Genomic DNA, 14796 nt, shown 5'->3' with positions numbered 1-14796 from the left:
TATCAACAGAAAAATAGAATCCACTTAAATTCTGAGTGGGTGTGGTGGGCAGTCCATAATTCTAGCATTTGGAAAACAGAGACAAGGAATTCTCAAAGCAATCTGGCTAGCTAGACTAGTCATATAGATGAGCTCTTAATAGAATTGAGAGACTGTCTCAAAAAGTAAGGTGGGGAGTGGTTAAGGAAGGTTCCCAGTGTTAACCTCAGGCCTCCGTGTGCACCTTCTCTGACATATGTGTGTGCACAAACACACACATAACACTTAAAAAAATATGGGGAGCCAGGTGTGGTGACACACGCCTTTAATCTCAGAAGTTGGGAGGCAGAGGCAGGTTGATTTCTGTGAGTTAGGGCCAGCCTGTTCTATAAAGTGAGTTCCAGGACAGCCAGAGCTGTGACACCAAGAAAGAAACCCTGTCTATAGAAACAAACAAAAAGGTGCAGGGCTGGAGAGATTGTTGAGTCACTGCCTGATTTTTGCAGAAGGTCTCAGTTTTATTCCCAGCACCTACATGGTGGTTCACAATCATCTGTATGTCCAGTTCAAGGGTGTACTCATGTGCTAATATTTAATCAAATGTTCCTACAGATAACATAAAAAGTTAAATAAAACCTCAAAACAAATTTTAATGCTGTCATCAGGTAAGGTAAAAAAAAATTAAGACAGTTGTATTTTCCCTCAAAATAATAGATACATGTAAAAGATTACAGAAGTTTTAACTACTCTGTCTAAACAGCAAGATTATGTTACAATGTACAGTTATTGCATATGTGTGTCAGAAAGAAAATGAATATGATTCAGTTGCTGTCTCCTAGGCTGACTTTTATTACAGTTACTTTTCTGCCTCAGTTTCTTTATTGCTGAGATTAGCATGAATCACCATGCCTGGAATTTTTTGTGTGTTTTTGGTTTTTTCTTCTTCTTCTTCTTCTTCTTTTTTTTTTTTTAAATCTCATAGCCATGCTAAATTAAAGGAAAAATAAATCTTGTAAGTCATATTAACATAACTCTTTAAATCATTAAAATATAAATATAATTTGTTTTCTTTGAGATAGTTTCTCATTATAGCTCAAAATGTCCTCAAGCTTGTCATCTGTGCTGGCGATATGCAGCCTAGTGGACAAGACTCTTGAGTTCAAGTCTCAGAACCAAAAAAGATAGACAAAACAAAAAACCCTCTTGTTCTTTCGCTCTTAGCTTTCCAATTGTTAGACTCAGTGACGTGTGCCATCACACCTGTTTACTAGTTAATTAATTTTTTGTTCTTTTGAGACAGTCTTACTATGTAGCTCTGGCTGGCCTCAAATTCAGAGTTCTACCTCCCTTTCTCTCCTGAGTCCTGGGACTACAACATGTACCACACACCTGGCTGTAGTCATATTTTCTTGAACTTAATAGTGTTGCCTGTCTGTTCTTGTTATTTAGGTTCATGCCATCCCTCTGCGCTCCTCTTGGGTCATGACCTGTGCATATGCTCCTTCTGGGAATTATGTGGCCTGTGGTGGCCTGGATAACATCTGCTCCATTTACAATCTGAAAACTCGTGAAGGGAATGTGCGCGTGAGCCGTGAACTGGCAGGACACACAGGTACACATCTCATCTCACACTCCAATAGTGTAAGCTGCTTACTGGGGTGTATACTGCTCTTTTGATTTGTTGATTATTGGTTCAAGTAAAGTTAAGGTAATGGCCAGAAATTTTCTGAAAGTGAAGTCAAACCAGGACTAATATGCCTTCACCTTTCAGAGACCTGTAAACTGCTTTTTTTGGGCCAGTTTTTTTTTTTTTTTTTTTTTTTTTTTTTTTTTTTGGTTTTTCGAGACAGGGTTTTTCTGTGTAGCCCTGGCTGTCCTGGAACTCACTCTGCAGACCAGGCTGGCCTCGAACTCAGAAATCCGCCTGCCTCTGCTTCCCAAGTGCTGGGATTAAAGGCGTGCACCACCACCGCCCGGCTTTTTGGGCCAGTTTTTTAATTCCCAGCTAATTTATTCTCTTTAGCAGTTAACAGCCACCATTCTTGTTTATCAATACATTGCTGTTTCAGTCCTGTTTTTAAATTGCCTTCTATCCTCAAACCTTAACACAGGAATTCTCCTAGTCTAAGCATGTGTTCATAGCACAACCATATCTGTTTGTGCTCACTGACCAGTGTGCTCTTTTAGAGGAGGCAAAAGAGAGTCTATGGTCCATTCACATCTTTTGAATGTATTCAAATGCTGGGTGCATATTGTTTTGTTGGGAATTCGTATATCATTTAGGACACATTGCATTTCCAAAGAGGAAAGTCCCATCATAGTATTTTCTATCTATGGCTATTATCTTTTGTTCTCAAAAAATCCTGTCCCTCAATAAGTTACTGATAAAACACTCAGAATTATCATCACGTGCAAGCAAAAGGTTGTTCATAATTGTCATGGAGAACATGGCAGTTTTGTGTTTTAACCCTTAGGGTCAGGTGGGAGTGCGTCCTTTGTGTTTCTTATGCCACGTTGCCAATGTTCATTACTACTTACTTCAGGAATGCTTACTTCTTAATATTCTGTCTTTAGCTGGAAGCATAAGCCACCAATTTTAGATCTCTTCTTTCTCAAATATAAGAACTTAAAAGTGGCAAAATCCATACAGGCATGGCTTCCTGTACATTTCGATCAGTAGTATTTAGATTACTGTTCTGACGGCTGGGAATGTAGATTTGTTGGTAGAGTATTTGTCTAGCACACACAAAGTCCTAGGTCTATTCCCGCACCATTAAACTGGACATAATGATATATTTTTGTAATCCCATCACTCATGAAGTGGAGGCAGGAGAATCAAGAGTTCACAGTGAATTTGAGGGCAGTCTGGGCTATATGAAACCCTGTCTCAAAAAAAGAAGCATGGTATATCATCTTTAAATATACAATAGAAAACTGTTTGAGGAGAAGGTTCCGTAACTAAGGATACTTACTGCATAATCATAAGGACCTCAGCTCAAATCACAGTGCTCACATATTAAAGGCCAGGCATGGGCCATAAGTCTGTTTATAACTTCATCATTGTAGACTGACTCCCAGTCTAGTTTAGTGAGAGGCCCAATCTCAAAGGAATACAGCAGACAGTGATAAAGTAGGAATCTCTGTGTATGTGGTGTTATGCCTGTCCAGAGGCTAACAGACACTAGAGTCTGTTAGCCTCTGGATAGGCATAACACCACATACACAGAGAATTAAAAGTAAGAGTTGGAGAGATGGTTAAAAGCACTTGCAGAGGGCCTGGATTCAGTTCCCAGCACCTACACGTGCCTTACTTACAGCCATCTATATGTAATTCTAGTCCCAGGGAATCTCATACCTTCTTCTGGCCTCTGTGAGCACCAGACATGCACGTGGTATACAGACATAAAGGCTATCCTGGTCAAGGTTTTATTGATGTGATGTGACACCATGACCACAGCAACTCTTAGAAAGGAAAACGTTTAATTGCAGCTAGTTACAGCTCAGAGGTTTAGTTCATTATTGTCATGGGAGGAGGCATGCAGCATCCAGACAGATGCTGGAGAGGTAGCTGAGTTCTATATTTGGATTCACAGACAGCAGAAGAGAGTGACACTGGACCTGGCTTGAGCATCTGAAACATTAAAATCCACCCACATTGACCCACTTCCTCCAACAAAGCCATACTTGCTTCAACAAGGAGGTGTTCCTAATAGTACCACTCCCTATGGGCCTGTGGGGGCCATTTTCATTCAATCTACCACACAGGCAGAACATTCATAAACAGGGTTTCTCTGTGTAGTCCTGGCTGTCCTGGAACTCACTCTGTAGACCAGGCTGGCCCCCAACTCAGAAATCCGACTGCCTCTGCCTCCCAAGTGCTGGGATTAAAGGTGTGCGCCACCACTGCCCAGCCCTAGAGAAATATTTAACTTACTAGTTTTTAGCTAATTCTAAATTTGAGCTGTTGGTCTACCAAGATGTCATGCTATGAGAATATGGAAGCAAGCTGTATTTTCTAGCTGTTGGGCATTGTGTTTGTCTGTATTTCCATCTGAAAAAAAAAGATTTTGGCATACCAGAATCTACATTTGTATATTTGAGGTGCTGCATGTACATTTATTGTTGCTATATCTTCCTGAATAGTTGTTGTTTTATCCTGACTTAGTACACCCTCTCATATAATACTCTACTTACTGTGAATCTACTTCATCTGGGGTTTTCAGCCAGCTCAGCCTCATGCTCCTGTCTGAGTTACATTTTTTTCTTGTTGATTGTTTTTGTAATAAATTGTCTCTTATACACAGCATAGAGTTAAGTCTTGCTTTAATTTTCCTAAAGTCTCTGCCTTTAGGAGCTGGTAATATAGCTCCGTGAGGAGCTGGAAATATAGAGTACATACTTACCATGAATGAAGCACTAGGTTCAATCTTCAGCCCAGCATAAAACCAGGTCTGGTGGTATAGTCCTATAATTCAAGCGTTTAGATGGAAGCTGGAAGTTGAAGGTCATCATTTACTATGTAGTAGATTTGAAACCGCCTAAACTACATGAAAGGCTGTTTTTAAAAATAAAAAAGTGGCCAGGCAGTGGTGGTGCACGCGTTTAATCCCAGCACTTGGGAGGCAGAGGCAGGCGGATTTCTGAGTTCGAGAGTTTAAGGCTAGCCTGGTCTACAGAATGAGTTCCAGGACAGCCAGGGCTACACAGAGAAACCCTGTCTTGAAAAAAAAAAAAATTGAAGCTCATTTGCACTAAATACTGCTTTTTATTGATGTACAATAGAAAAATCCTAAGTGTTGTTCTGGATGTGGTTGGAGTTGGTTCTGTACTTAGGGTGGTTCTCTCTCCCTCTGCTTGCTTTTCCTCCTGTTTCTTTCTTTCTGCCTTCTTTTGTGTTACTCTGTTTATAGCTTGATCCAGCCTCAGCATTCTTTTCCCTCTGCCTCCTCAGTGCTGTAATTACAAATGTACACCACCATGCCTGGATTCAGCATTGTGTTTGAAGTGATGTATAGTCTCAATGCACTCAGACAACGTCTGATCCCGTATTGCTGGCCTCTGACCTTTATTCCTGAAGGATATTTTTGCTGGACATACAGAATTTTGAGTTGATGTCACCTTAATGTCTATGAGTATTTTCCCTGCACAAACGTTGGTGCACCACATGCATGGCTGTTGCCAACGAAGCCAGAACGAGGGAACTGCGTTTCTCCTGGAATTGGAGTTAAGATAGCTATGACCCATCATGTCAGTGCAATGAATTGAACCTGAGTCCTCTAGAAAAGTAGCCACTGTTCTTAACCACTGAGCCATCTTCTTCAGTGTTTAAACCAAAATATATTAAAGGTGTTATCTTTGGTTTTAGCAGTTTGATGATAATATTCCTAGACGTGTGACTTTCTTTATATTCTTGTGTTTAGCATTTGGAACCCGTTAAAATTTGTCTTTTGCTAAATCAGTAAGATTTGCGCTATGTCCTAGTTTCTAATGGCTTCGGCGGTGAGCTACTTCAATTTCCACTTCCTTGCGTTTTTTGTTTCTGTTCAAGTAAATTCAGTTGACTTTGTGGTCAATAAACAACAGCTTTCCTTCCTATTAGCCTAGCAATGACCAACATTAGAGAAAAGCTCACCTGAAAATAGATGCAAGGATACAAACTGTGCTGATGAGGAGTGGAAGAGTGGTCATATCAGATGGTCTCTTCAGATTCAGAGTTTCTGTGTGTTTTTTTGTTTGTTTTTGTTTTGTTTTGTTTTGTTTTGTTTTTCGAGACAGGGTTTCCTCTGTGTAGCCCTGGCTGTCCTGGAACTCACTCTGTAGACCAGGCTGGCCTCGAACTCAGAAATCTGCCTCCCTCTGCCTCCCAAGTGCTGGGGTTAAAGGCATGCGCCACCACTGCCTGGCTAGTTTGCCATTTCTTAGTGCACTTAAGTTTGAATTGCAGCCTTGGCAATATAATTCTCACAGCAACTTTGGTTTCTTTATGTTTCTTTTAAATGTCTGTACAGTTTAATCAGGTTAGGAAACATACACACAGCAGTAAAACTCTTACCTGTCACTTGAGCTGTCTGTGGTTATGCTCACTGCCTGTGTGTTTTTGCTGTTCACTGTTAAAGTACCTGGCTATGTAAGTTAGGACTTCCTGGAGGCTGCTTTAGCACTTCTCAGGGATGTTCCAGTCGATCATTCAGCTGTGTTAAGATAGGACCATTGAAGTCAATTGAGGAACAGGCTTTTGGTAGTCGATTCTATGTCCTATTGCTCCTAGGTAAGAGTTTCCTATGTAAGAGTATGCCCTCCAGGCTCAAAACTTCATAGAATTTATAGGCTATCTTACAGGATAAGGAACCCTGTAAGGAAACCCTAGAATTGGATCCAGTGGGTTCACAATAACTGAAAGAGTGTTCATTATTACTATTTGTATTAATATTTATGATTTATGTTATATATATAAAATAATTAGCCTGGTGTGGTGGCATACTCCTTTATTTAGTTTAGCATTCAGGAGTCAGAAGCATGGGCCAGCTTCTTGTACACACTGAGTTCCAGAACAGCCAGGCTTATAAAGAGAAACACTGTCATAAAAAAACAAACAAATAAGCATGCACATAGATGCATGCAGATATATATGAAAATGTGTCTATTACCTAGATACTATTCAAGCAGACTGGAACTTAGACACAGATTGATCTCAGTGCTAGTCCCTAGGGATTGATGAAAAAAAGAGTGGAAGGCTGGACTCGGAGCTGCCGTTTTGAGACTTTGCTGGGTGGTTCTGGTCCAGAGGGCCATGATTTACCCTTCTGATGTAGCGTGCGTGACATTGCCATTCAGTATTGTGACCTGGTAGTGTGAGTAGCTGGAACATTTCCTGTGTATAATTTTTTTCATTTAATGAATAATTAGATATTTTACATATTTATGAACACAGTGGGTTGTTTTTATTTTGTTTTAGCTTTGTTTGGTTTGGTTGTTGGTTCTTTTTCTCCCTTCCCTCTGAGGAGTACTGGTGACATTGAATATAGAAGGATTCTCTCTGCCTACAAACTATGCTCTGAAATGCAGAATTGGTCAATTAATTCCTTGTTTCTGTTACTATATTCTTGGTGTCCCACTCCCACTGGCTTGTCACAGTCACAGACTGAAGCGCCATTTTCAGGGCTAACCACTCAGGCAGTTGTGGCAAGTACCTGTGTACCAAAGCCATGCATATTTGGGAAGTTCTCAGTGTCCTGCCTTGTGTTGTGTAATCTTATGGACCCATTTATTATTTGTCCCTTTGCTTGTGATTTTACTCCTCCTCTCTAGCAAAACTAGGTGACTTTCAGATATCAGCCTGTTTCACTTTTCAGTCACTTGTTTTCTTCTCTCTCACAATTTTTATTATATTTTGAGACATTCTCACTGTCCTGTTTCACCCACAGCTTCTAAGAAATCTTTCCAGTGGGTGTCAGCTAGAACATAGCTTTTCCGTGCATACTCCATATTGCAGCCCTTGAGAAAGCAAGCCCATTCACCATTCACCCGTATTTTTGGAGCCTTCCCACTGGACATTTTCAGTGTGCTTGCTGTTCTGTCATCTTTTCCTGTTCCTCTAGTTGGCTTGTAATCTTTTCTCTCTTGGTTCCATTACTGTCTCTCTTCTCAATGGTTCTGAGCTCCTTTGTGTCCAGCTGCCCCATTCAGTAAGTAAATGAGGCCAAAAGGAAAGGGAAACCTTACCTTAAGACAGAGAGGCAGGTGGAAGAGTAAGGTGTTCTCTAGGCATAGTTCACTGCTGTGTGCTGTGCAGGTGTGAGTCTGTCTGAAGCATTATCCCATTGAGTCTACCTAGCTATATAGTTTGACCCATCCTGTGACAGAATTTCTGGGTATTCTTATTACCATAGTTTTCACAGTGAGAAGATCCTAGGATTGAGACTTTGTAGACTTGGTTCATCATTTGGATCTGATCTTTTCCAGGTTATCTGTCCTGTTGCCGGTTCCTGGATGACAATCAGATAGTTACCAGTTCTGGAGACACCACATGGTAAGTACCTGACAAGGCAGAGAGTGGGCTTGAGATCTATCTACTGTTCTTGTTAACACTGGTTAGTAGGTTTACTTTCCATTCATTGCAAGATAAATACTTATTGTCAGTAGTTAAGATAGTTTCAAATTTGATCATAGCCTGGTGATTACAAAACAGAAAGTATCAATGAGTAACTCATTGCACCATCTGTAGATATGTAAACTCTGATTATGAACAGAGAACTAAAAATGTAAATAGTTAGGCTATAGTTGTATATCAGGTACCTGTTTTTCTTTATTTTTACTTATGTATGTGGTGGTTTTAGCCCTGTGGGTTTTCTTTCACTGTGAAGTCAATTCAGCATATTGTGAGAATGAATATAGCTTTCAAACAGCAGCTCTATCAGGTTTGTTTATTTTAGAATGTTTGTCTACTAGTAGATGGAGCTACATTCAAGTAAAATTTCCCTTTTGTTTAATAATGAAATGACCAGGTAGTTATTTTAAGAGAATAATTTTAGACTTAAGCTGCCCTTGTGGGTTCTTCTGGTCATTGGAGGCATTCCTGGGAGGTCAGTAGCAGTATTTTAAAGTTAATTTATACAGACCAGAGTATTTTAAACCAGATTTATACAGTAAATTTATCCAACAATGGACTTCTGATGGAAATGGTAAATTTAGTAATTGTATAGTTCATAAAACTGTGTATCTTAGCTGGTCTTGTGTCTACAATGGAAACATGGAGTTGGTTTTAAAGCAGTAAAGGAAGGTCTTTACAGTAAGATAGATGAGCTTGCCAATGAGAGTGAAAGCAAGCAAGGAAAAAGCAAAAGCTTCCTTTTACATGAGCTTCCACCAGAAGGTGTGGCCCAGATTGAGGGTAGGTCTTCCCACTTGAAATGATCCGAAACAGCCCTTCACAGATGTGCCTGACTGCTTGGACTTTAGTTGATTTTAAATGTAGTCGGATGAACAGTGAAGATTAATCATTACAAATTTCATGTACTGATTATTTTCTTAGATGGAGTGTGTGAAACTTTTGTGCTCCATGCTTTCTTCCTTCCTCATGCCTAGCAAAGATAGCCAGCATTCATTGTGGTGAACTTGGTTGGTTGGATTGGTGTTGGCTGAGTCTGACAGGCTGGCTGGTGACAGGCTTGACAAGAATAGGCAGTTTACCATGCTGTTGCTTCTGCAGGTTGTAACAGGAAGTAGCCTGTGGCTGTCATTTTCATAGCTAGCTCCTGCTTTATGTAGTGCTGTTGGTACTGTGGCTTTTAGCCACTGTCAAGCAGAGGCCCTTGGGAGACCCTGTACATCCATGAAGATCGTCTTTGGTTTATGGTCCTCATGGAAGAGGAGCTGGAGCATCAGGGTTGCTCTGAGCCAGTTATTTACCTAACATTCCCTCTCTGGTATCTAGGAAGGTGGGAAACAAAGGCATGGAGGGAATTACACAGGTGAAAAAGGCTCCTTTCTTTCAGGCCTTAGCACTCTGCTGTCCCACAAACTGCCTATGATTATCTTGTGTGATATGATCTCACATATTCTGCTTTGAAAGGACAGTGGCTCCTTTGCTGTAGTGTGAGTTAACTTGGAAACAGCAGGCCCATATGTTCATCCATATAGTTGTTTATTTTCTTAATTTGCTTTTCCTAAACAAAATCTCATTACAGAAGTAAATGTGTCTTCACAGTGGCACAGAGGTCATCTGTGATCCTGGGTATAGAGGATGTTGTATAGAGGATGTTGTATTAGGTGATTGGTCCCATGTGTGACTCTGATACCTACTTGTCACTTATTCCTGCTCCAGTGCCCTGTGGGACATCGAGACCGGCCAGCAGACAACCACGTTTACTGGACACACTGGAGATGTCATGAGCCTGTCTCTTGCTCCTGACACCAGACTCTTTGTCTCTGGTGCTTGTGATGCTTCAGCCAAGCTCTGGGATGTCCGAGAAGGGATGTGCCGGCAGACCTTTACAGGACACGAGTCTGACATCAATGCCATATGTGTGAGTTTAAATTGTGTCTACTTTAGATCTTAACCTTTTGTTGTTGTTGTTGTTGTTGTTGTTGTTGTTAAAGATTTGTTTTTTTAGGGGCTGGAGAAATAGCATATTAGTTGCTTTTCTGTTGCTGTAACTAAAACACCATGATCAAGGCAACTTAAAGAGAAAGCATTTAATTGAGGCTTACAGTTTCAGAGGGTGAATCCATGGGCATCGTTGTGAGGAGCCTGGCTGCAAGCAGGCAAGCATGGTGCTAGAGAAGTAGCTGAGAGCTTCATCCTGTGATATAAATAATCAGAGGGCAGAGAGTGCAAACTTGGAATGGCATGTCCTTTGAAACATCACACATCCTACATGCCATACTTCTTAATACCTTCCAAACAGCTTCATGAACTAGGAATCAAGTGTTCAAACATAAGAGCCTATGGGGACCATTCTCATTTATGTTTGTGTCTGCCTGTCTGTATGTCTATATGTGGGTATGTTGTGGTGTGTGTCAGTTCAGGTGCTCACAGAGTCCAGACAAGGGTGTTTGATGCCCTGAAGCTTAGAGTTAAGTAGGCCATTAGGAGCCATCTGATCTAGAGTGAGTAAATGCTCTTAACTTCTGGTGTTTAGCTCTAGTACCTTTAAAAAAAGAACATTTCAAAGATTGTTTTTAAATTGTTTTGTGTTCTTTTTTTCTTTGTGTTCATTCTGAGAAAAGGTCTAGTAGTGTAGCCCAGGCTTACCTGGAACTGCAAATCTTTCCCAGCACTAAAATTACAGTCGGACCTTTGCTACCAAACCTAGTTGGTCCTTTTCGTTGCAAATACAACCAGAGTCACAGAATCTTTTAGAAGCACCTGAACCCTGTGCGGTGCATATATTTCATACATTGATGAGGCTACATTGATGTATGCCAGCTCAACTGTTCCTTTCCTTAAAGTGACCAGTAATTTACAGACTGAATATCCTGCCAGCCAAGGGAATAGCAAATTTAGAACCTGCTTTCATGATGTAGCACCTCCTGAAGGGATGAGTCTGGTGGCTAGAGCAGGGATTTGTTCCGTCCTCCACAAGTCCCTCCTGACAGCTAGTGTCCAGGGAATAAAGGCCCTTCAGCAGTGCCTCAGTCTCGTTGCTTTTCTGTGCTGAAGTCTGCCTTGCTGACAGTGGCAGTCCATGGGTACTGCTGTCAGTATCCCCCTAGTACATGACCCATTCACTCCAGGATGCCACCCCTTCTTTGTGCTGGAACCTCATCCTGTTTTCCTTTCCATGGCAGCCATGCCACTGCATTACCATCGTGTCTTACTGAGCATTTACTGTTTTGTCAGTATGTGGCCTAGACCTTGATATATAGTTCAGCTTGACTTTGAATTCACTGTATTCCTGATGACTGTATACCCCATTCCATGCTTGATTATAGACAGATCACTACACTTTCTTACTCCTCCTGTGCTTATGCCTGAACCATGGGCCTTACACATGCCAGGCGAGTGCAGAATCAGCTGGACTGTGTCCAGGGGCCTCAGTACTTACATATGTCTTGATTTGTCTTTTCTTTCTAGTTCTTTCCCAATGGCAATGCCTTTGCCACTGGCTCAGATGATGCTACATGCAGGCTGTTTGACCTCCGTGCAGACCAGGAGCTCATGACCTACTCCCATGACAACATTATCTGTGGTATCACATCTGTTTCCTTCTCCAAGAGTGGCCGCCTCCTCCTCGCTGGGTATGATGACTTCAACTGTAATGTCTGGGATGCACTCAAAGCTGACAGAGCAGGTCAGTGGCCATAAGGCCTTTCTGTGTTCTTGGACATCAGCTTGCTTCTATGTGGTAAAATGAGGCTCAGATGAGCTGAAATGTGTACATTTTGTGCCATCAGCTTAGTAATGTCTTAGCTCAGCAGAGGTGACCTGTCACATATTCTGTGAAAGGCCACAGAATATGAGCTCTAGTCCTCCAGGAAGTACCCAAGCTCTCCTGTGAGGGCAGTGTGGGAGAGGACAGTATGCCAGATACCACTGAGCTCAGTGCTCAAGGTTCCCCTTTTCCTGTGGGTATCCGTGGTTAGCCTGGAACACTCTATAGACCAGATGTCCTTGAATTTAAAACAGTCTTCTGATTCAGCCTTCTAAATACTAGAATTACTGGTGAGTACCATCAATTTTCAATCTTCCTGACTCATCCTCTGTAGTCATTTGCCTCCTGACATTCTATCATGACCAGCTACATCTTAAGATTTCTCGGCCTGTCTATACAGCTTTGATATTTAATATATCAGAATCAACTGGGTTAATTAAATACAAGCTGGACAAAAGATTAGAACATTTTTGTCTCAAGAGTCTCTCTTTGAACTCAAGCTAGCCTTAAGTTTCAAGTTGAAGAGCGTTATTACATTCAACAAATCTGCTTTGGAGGATGGAAGAGGGGATTATGACTATGAGTCTTGTGGGTCCCACTCTGGCTTCTGATACCCTGCCAGACTGCTGAATTGAAGACATTTTTGGTGACTCATTTAATCCCAGATCTCAGAAGCAGAAGCATGCAGATCTCTGTGAGCTCTAGGATAACCAGGGCTACATAGACCCTGTATCGAAAATAAAAATAAACATTTCTTCTTTGACATTGTAGCCTAGGAAGTTGACACTGAACTGCAGAGAACCTTTTAGCCCTTGTGCTTAGTTGGTACATCAGTACAGGAACTAGAAGTTGTTTCTTAAGTTTCAAACCCTTCTGTGAGAGAATGGGTGGGTGTCATGGCAGGTGGTGTGCCATGTGACGATAGCTCCATGATCTCAACTGTAGGCTCTGTGTATTCCTGTGGTCAGTTGCTTGGAGGTTAGCTGGTCAGGTTTTTTGTTTTGTTTTTGTCTTTTAAAGATTTATTTATTCTTGCTGGACAGTGGTGTAGTATACTTTAAATCCCAGCACTTGGGGAGACAGAAGCAGGCAGCTCTTTTTTTTTTTTTTTTTTTTTGGTTTGGTTTTTCGAGACAGGGTTTCTCTGTGTAGCCCTGGCTGTCCTAGAGCTCACTCTGTAGACCAGGCTGGCCTCCAACTCAGAAATCCGCCTGCCTCTGCCTCCCAAGTGCTGGGATTAAAGGCGTGCACCACCACCGCCCGGCCAAGGCAGATCTCTTGAGTTTAAGGCCAGCCTGGTTTACAGAGTGAGTTCCAGGACAGTCAGAGCTACACAGAGAAATCCTGTCTCGCAGATGGTGTGGATTTATTTATTTTATGAGTATGAGTGTTTTGCCTGAATGTATGTCTATGTACCTGCAGAGGCTGGAAGAGAGTGTTGGAGTCCGGAGTCCCCTGGACCTGGAGTTAGAGATAGTTGTGAGATACCATACAGGTGCTGGAAATCAAGCTCAGATCCTGAGACATAGATTGATGTTTACTTGTTATTTATTTGTTTGTTCATTTGGGTTTTCGAGACAAGGTTTCTCTGTAACCTTGGTTTGGATTACACAGATCTGTCTGCCTCTCCTTCCCGAGTGCTGGGATTAAAGGCATGTGCCACCACTACCCAGTTTTCTTTGATTTTTAAGCTGCTTTTGTTAGTGTACAAGAATTTGTGTACATGTGCGTACTTGTGCATGTCACCTTGTCCTCTTGAGCCTATGTCCATGTTCTCGTCAGAGAAGAACGTGTTAGGATTGGTTGCTCCCTTAACAGAATTAACTGTACCCTAAGGATAACTTTCACTTGGACAAAAACCTCTCCCTTCCTAGTGACCTTCCCTTGCCCTCTTAGGCACTTGCTGTACTAAAGTCTTGGAGTGTTGTCCATCAAGATGAGCCATCTGCTCTTGTCACAGCCTCACGTGTGTTCGTGGTTATGCTCTTCTTGTTCACAGGTGTCTTAGCTGGACACGACAACCGAGTCAGCTGCTTGGGGGTGACTGATGATGGCATGGCTGTGGCAACAGGGTCCTGGGACAGCTTCCTCAAGATCTGGAATTAAGGCCAGTAGGTAATGGAGCAGCCCCATTCTCAGGACGTGATATTTTCCTACATGGGTTGTAGATTTACAAAGATACCTTGATCTGAAGTGATGGCCCTTATCTGTAATGCAGAGAGCGGTGGGAAGAGCTCAGATTCTTTTCTTGTGCACTGACTCCAGGCTCTGTTCACAGCAGCAGATGGATGGATGCCATGTCGACTGGAAGACCATTCCAACCTTGAAGCGTTACAGCGATAGCATATCCTATCCAACCATACTAACGTGGACACCCACACCTCCCCTCAGAACTTCAAAAGGGCAAGATCTTTTTTCCTTCACTTATTGCTGAAACCAAGAGCACAACTCCCATTAAGAGAAGGATCTCTGTGCTGTAAACTAAAACAAATTGTGCATTTTTTCCGGGGCCATTGTCTTTGTTTTGGTTTGGTTTGGTTTTTTTTGTTGTTGTTGATGTTGTTTTGGTTTGGTTTTGTTATGTCTTGGTCAAATTTTAAAAGGAAATACTACAATAAAAATGTTAACCAGAAGGTAACCCTGAGTGTGATTGTGAGACAGACACGTCTTCTTACTAGTTCATTTGCATTTAAATCAGTGATCCTGCTCTGTGGCATTCATGAAAAACAAGTTGAAGACTTTGTTTATGTGGAATTGTTTCTAAATATAAGTCATTTGTAGCAAGACTTTGGAAGCATTCACTTTTTTTCTTAAACATATTCCTTTGTGTTCAGTAGCTAAGAGAACCAGAGCCCTTAGCCGTCTCTGACTTGTCACTGAATGCATTTTGTCCCTGGCTTGCTTCTTCTTCTTCTTCTTCTTTTTTTTTTTTTTTTTTTTTTTT

The 14796-nt window shown here is 41.6% G+C and overlaps 1 protein-coding gene across 5 annotated transcripts in view; it reads left to right on the top strand.

Moving 5' to 3' along the window:
- Positions 1–14638, top strand: part of Gnb1 (G protein subunit beta 1) — a 61060-nt gene extending 46422 nt beyond the window's left edge. For 2 of the 5 annotated variants that reach the window (XM_028757811.1, XM_028757810.1), the window contains 6 exons: positions 1429–1591; positions 7942–8008; positions 9803–10004; positions 11555–11771; positions 13852–13967; positions 14131–14638. In XM_028757811.1, the coding sequence (XP_028613644.1) occupies positions 1429–1591; positions 7942–8008; positions 9803–10004; positions 11555–11771; positions 13852–13958 (756 nt within the window). In that variant the 3' untranslated portion in view covers positions 13959–13967; positions 14131–14638. The remainder of the gene's footprint in view (positions 1–1428; positions 1592–7941; positions 8009–9802; positions 10005–11554; positions 11772–13851; positions 13968–14130) is intronic. The other 3 variants (XM_028757814.1, XM_028757813.1, XM_028757812.1) reach the window with 3 other exon arrangements.
- The last annotated feature ends 158 nt before the right edge of the window (positions 14639–14796 follow it).

The sequence above is a fragment of the Grammomys surdaster genome, unplaced genomic scaffold (genome assembly GCF_004785775.1).
Source record: "Grammomys surdaster isolate TR1022 unplaced genomic scaffold, NIH_TR_1.0 126185, whole genome shotgun sequence".
Classification (NCBI taxonomy): domain Eukaryota; kingdom Metazoa; phylum Chordata; class Mammalia; order Rodentia; family Muridae; genus Grammomys; species Grammomys surdaster.
Note: the sequence above shows the minus strand (reverse complement) of the source record. Positions and strands in the feature narration are given on the sequence as shown.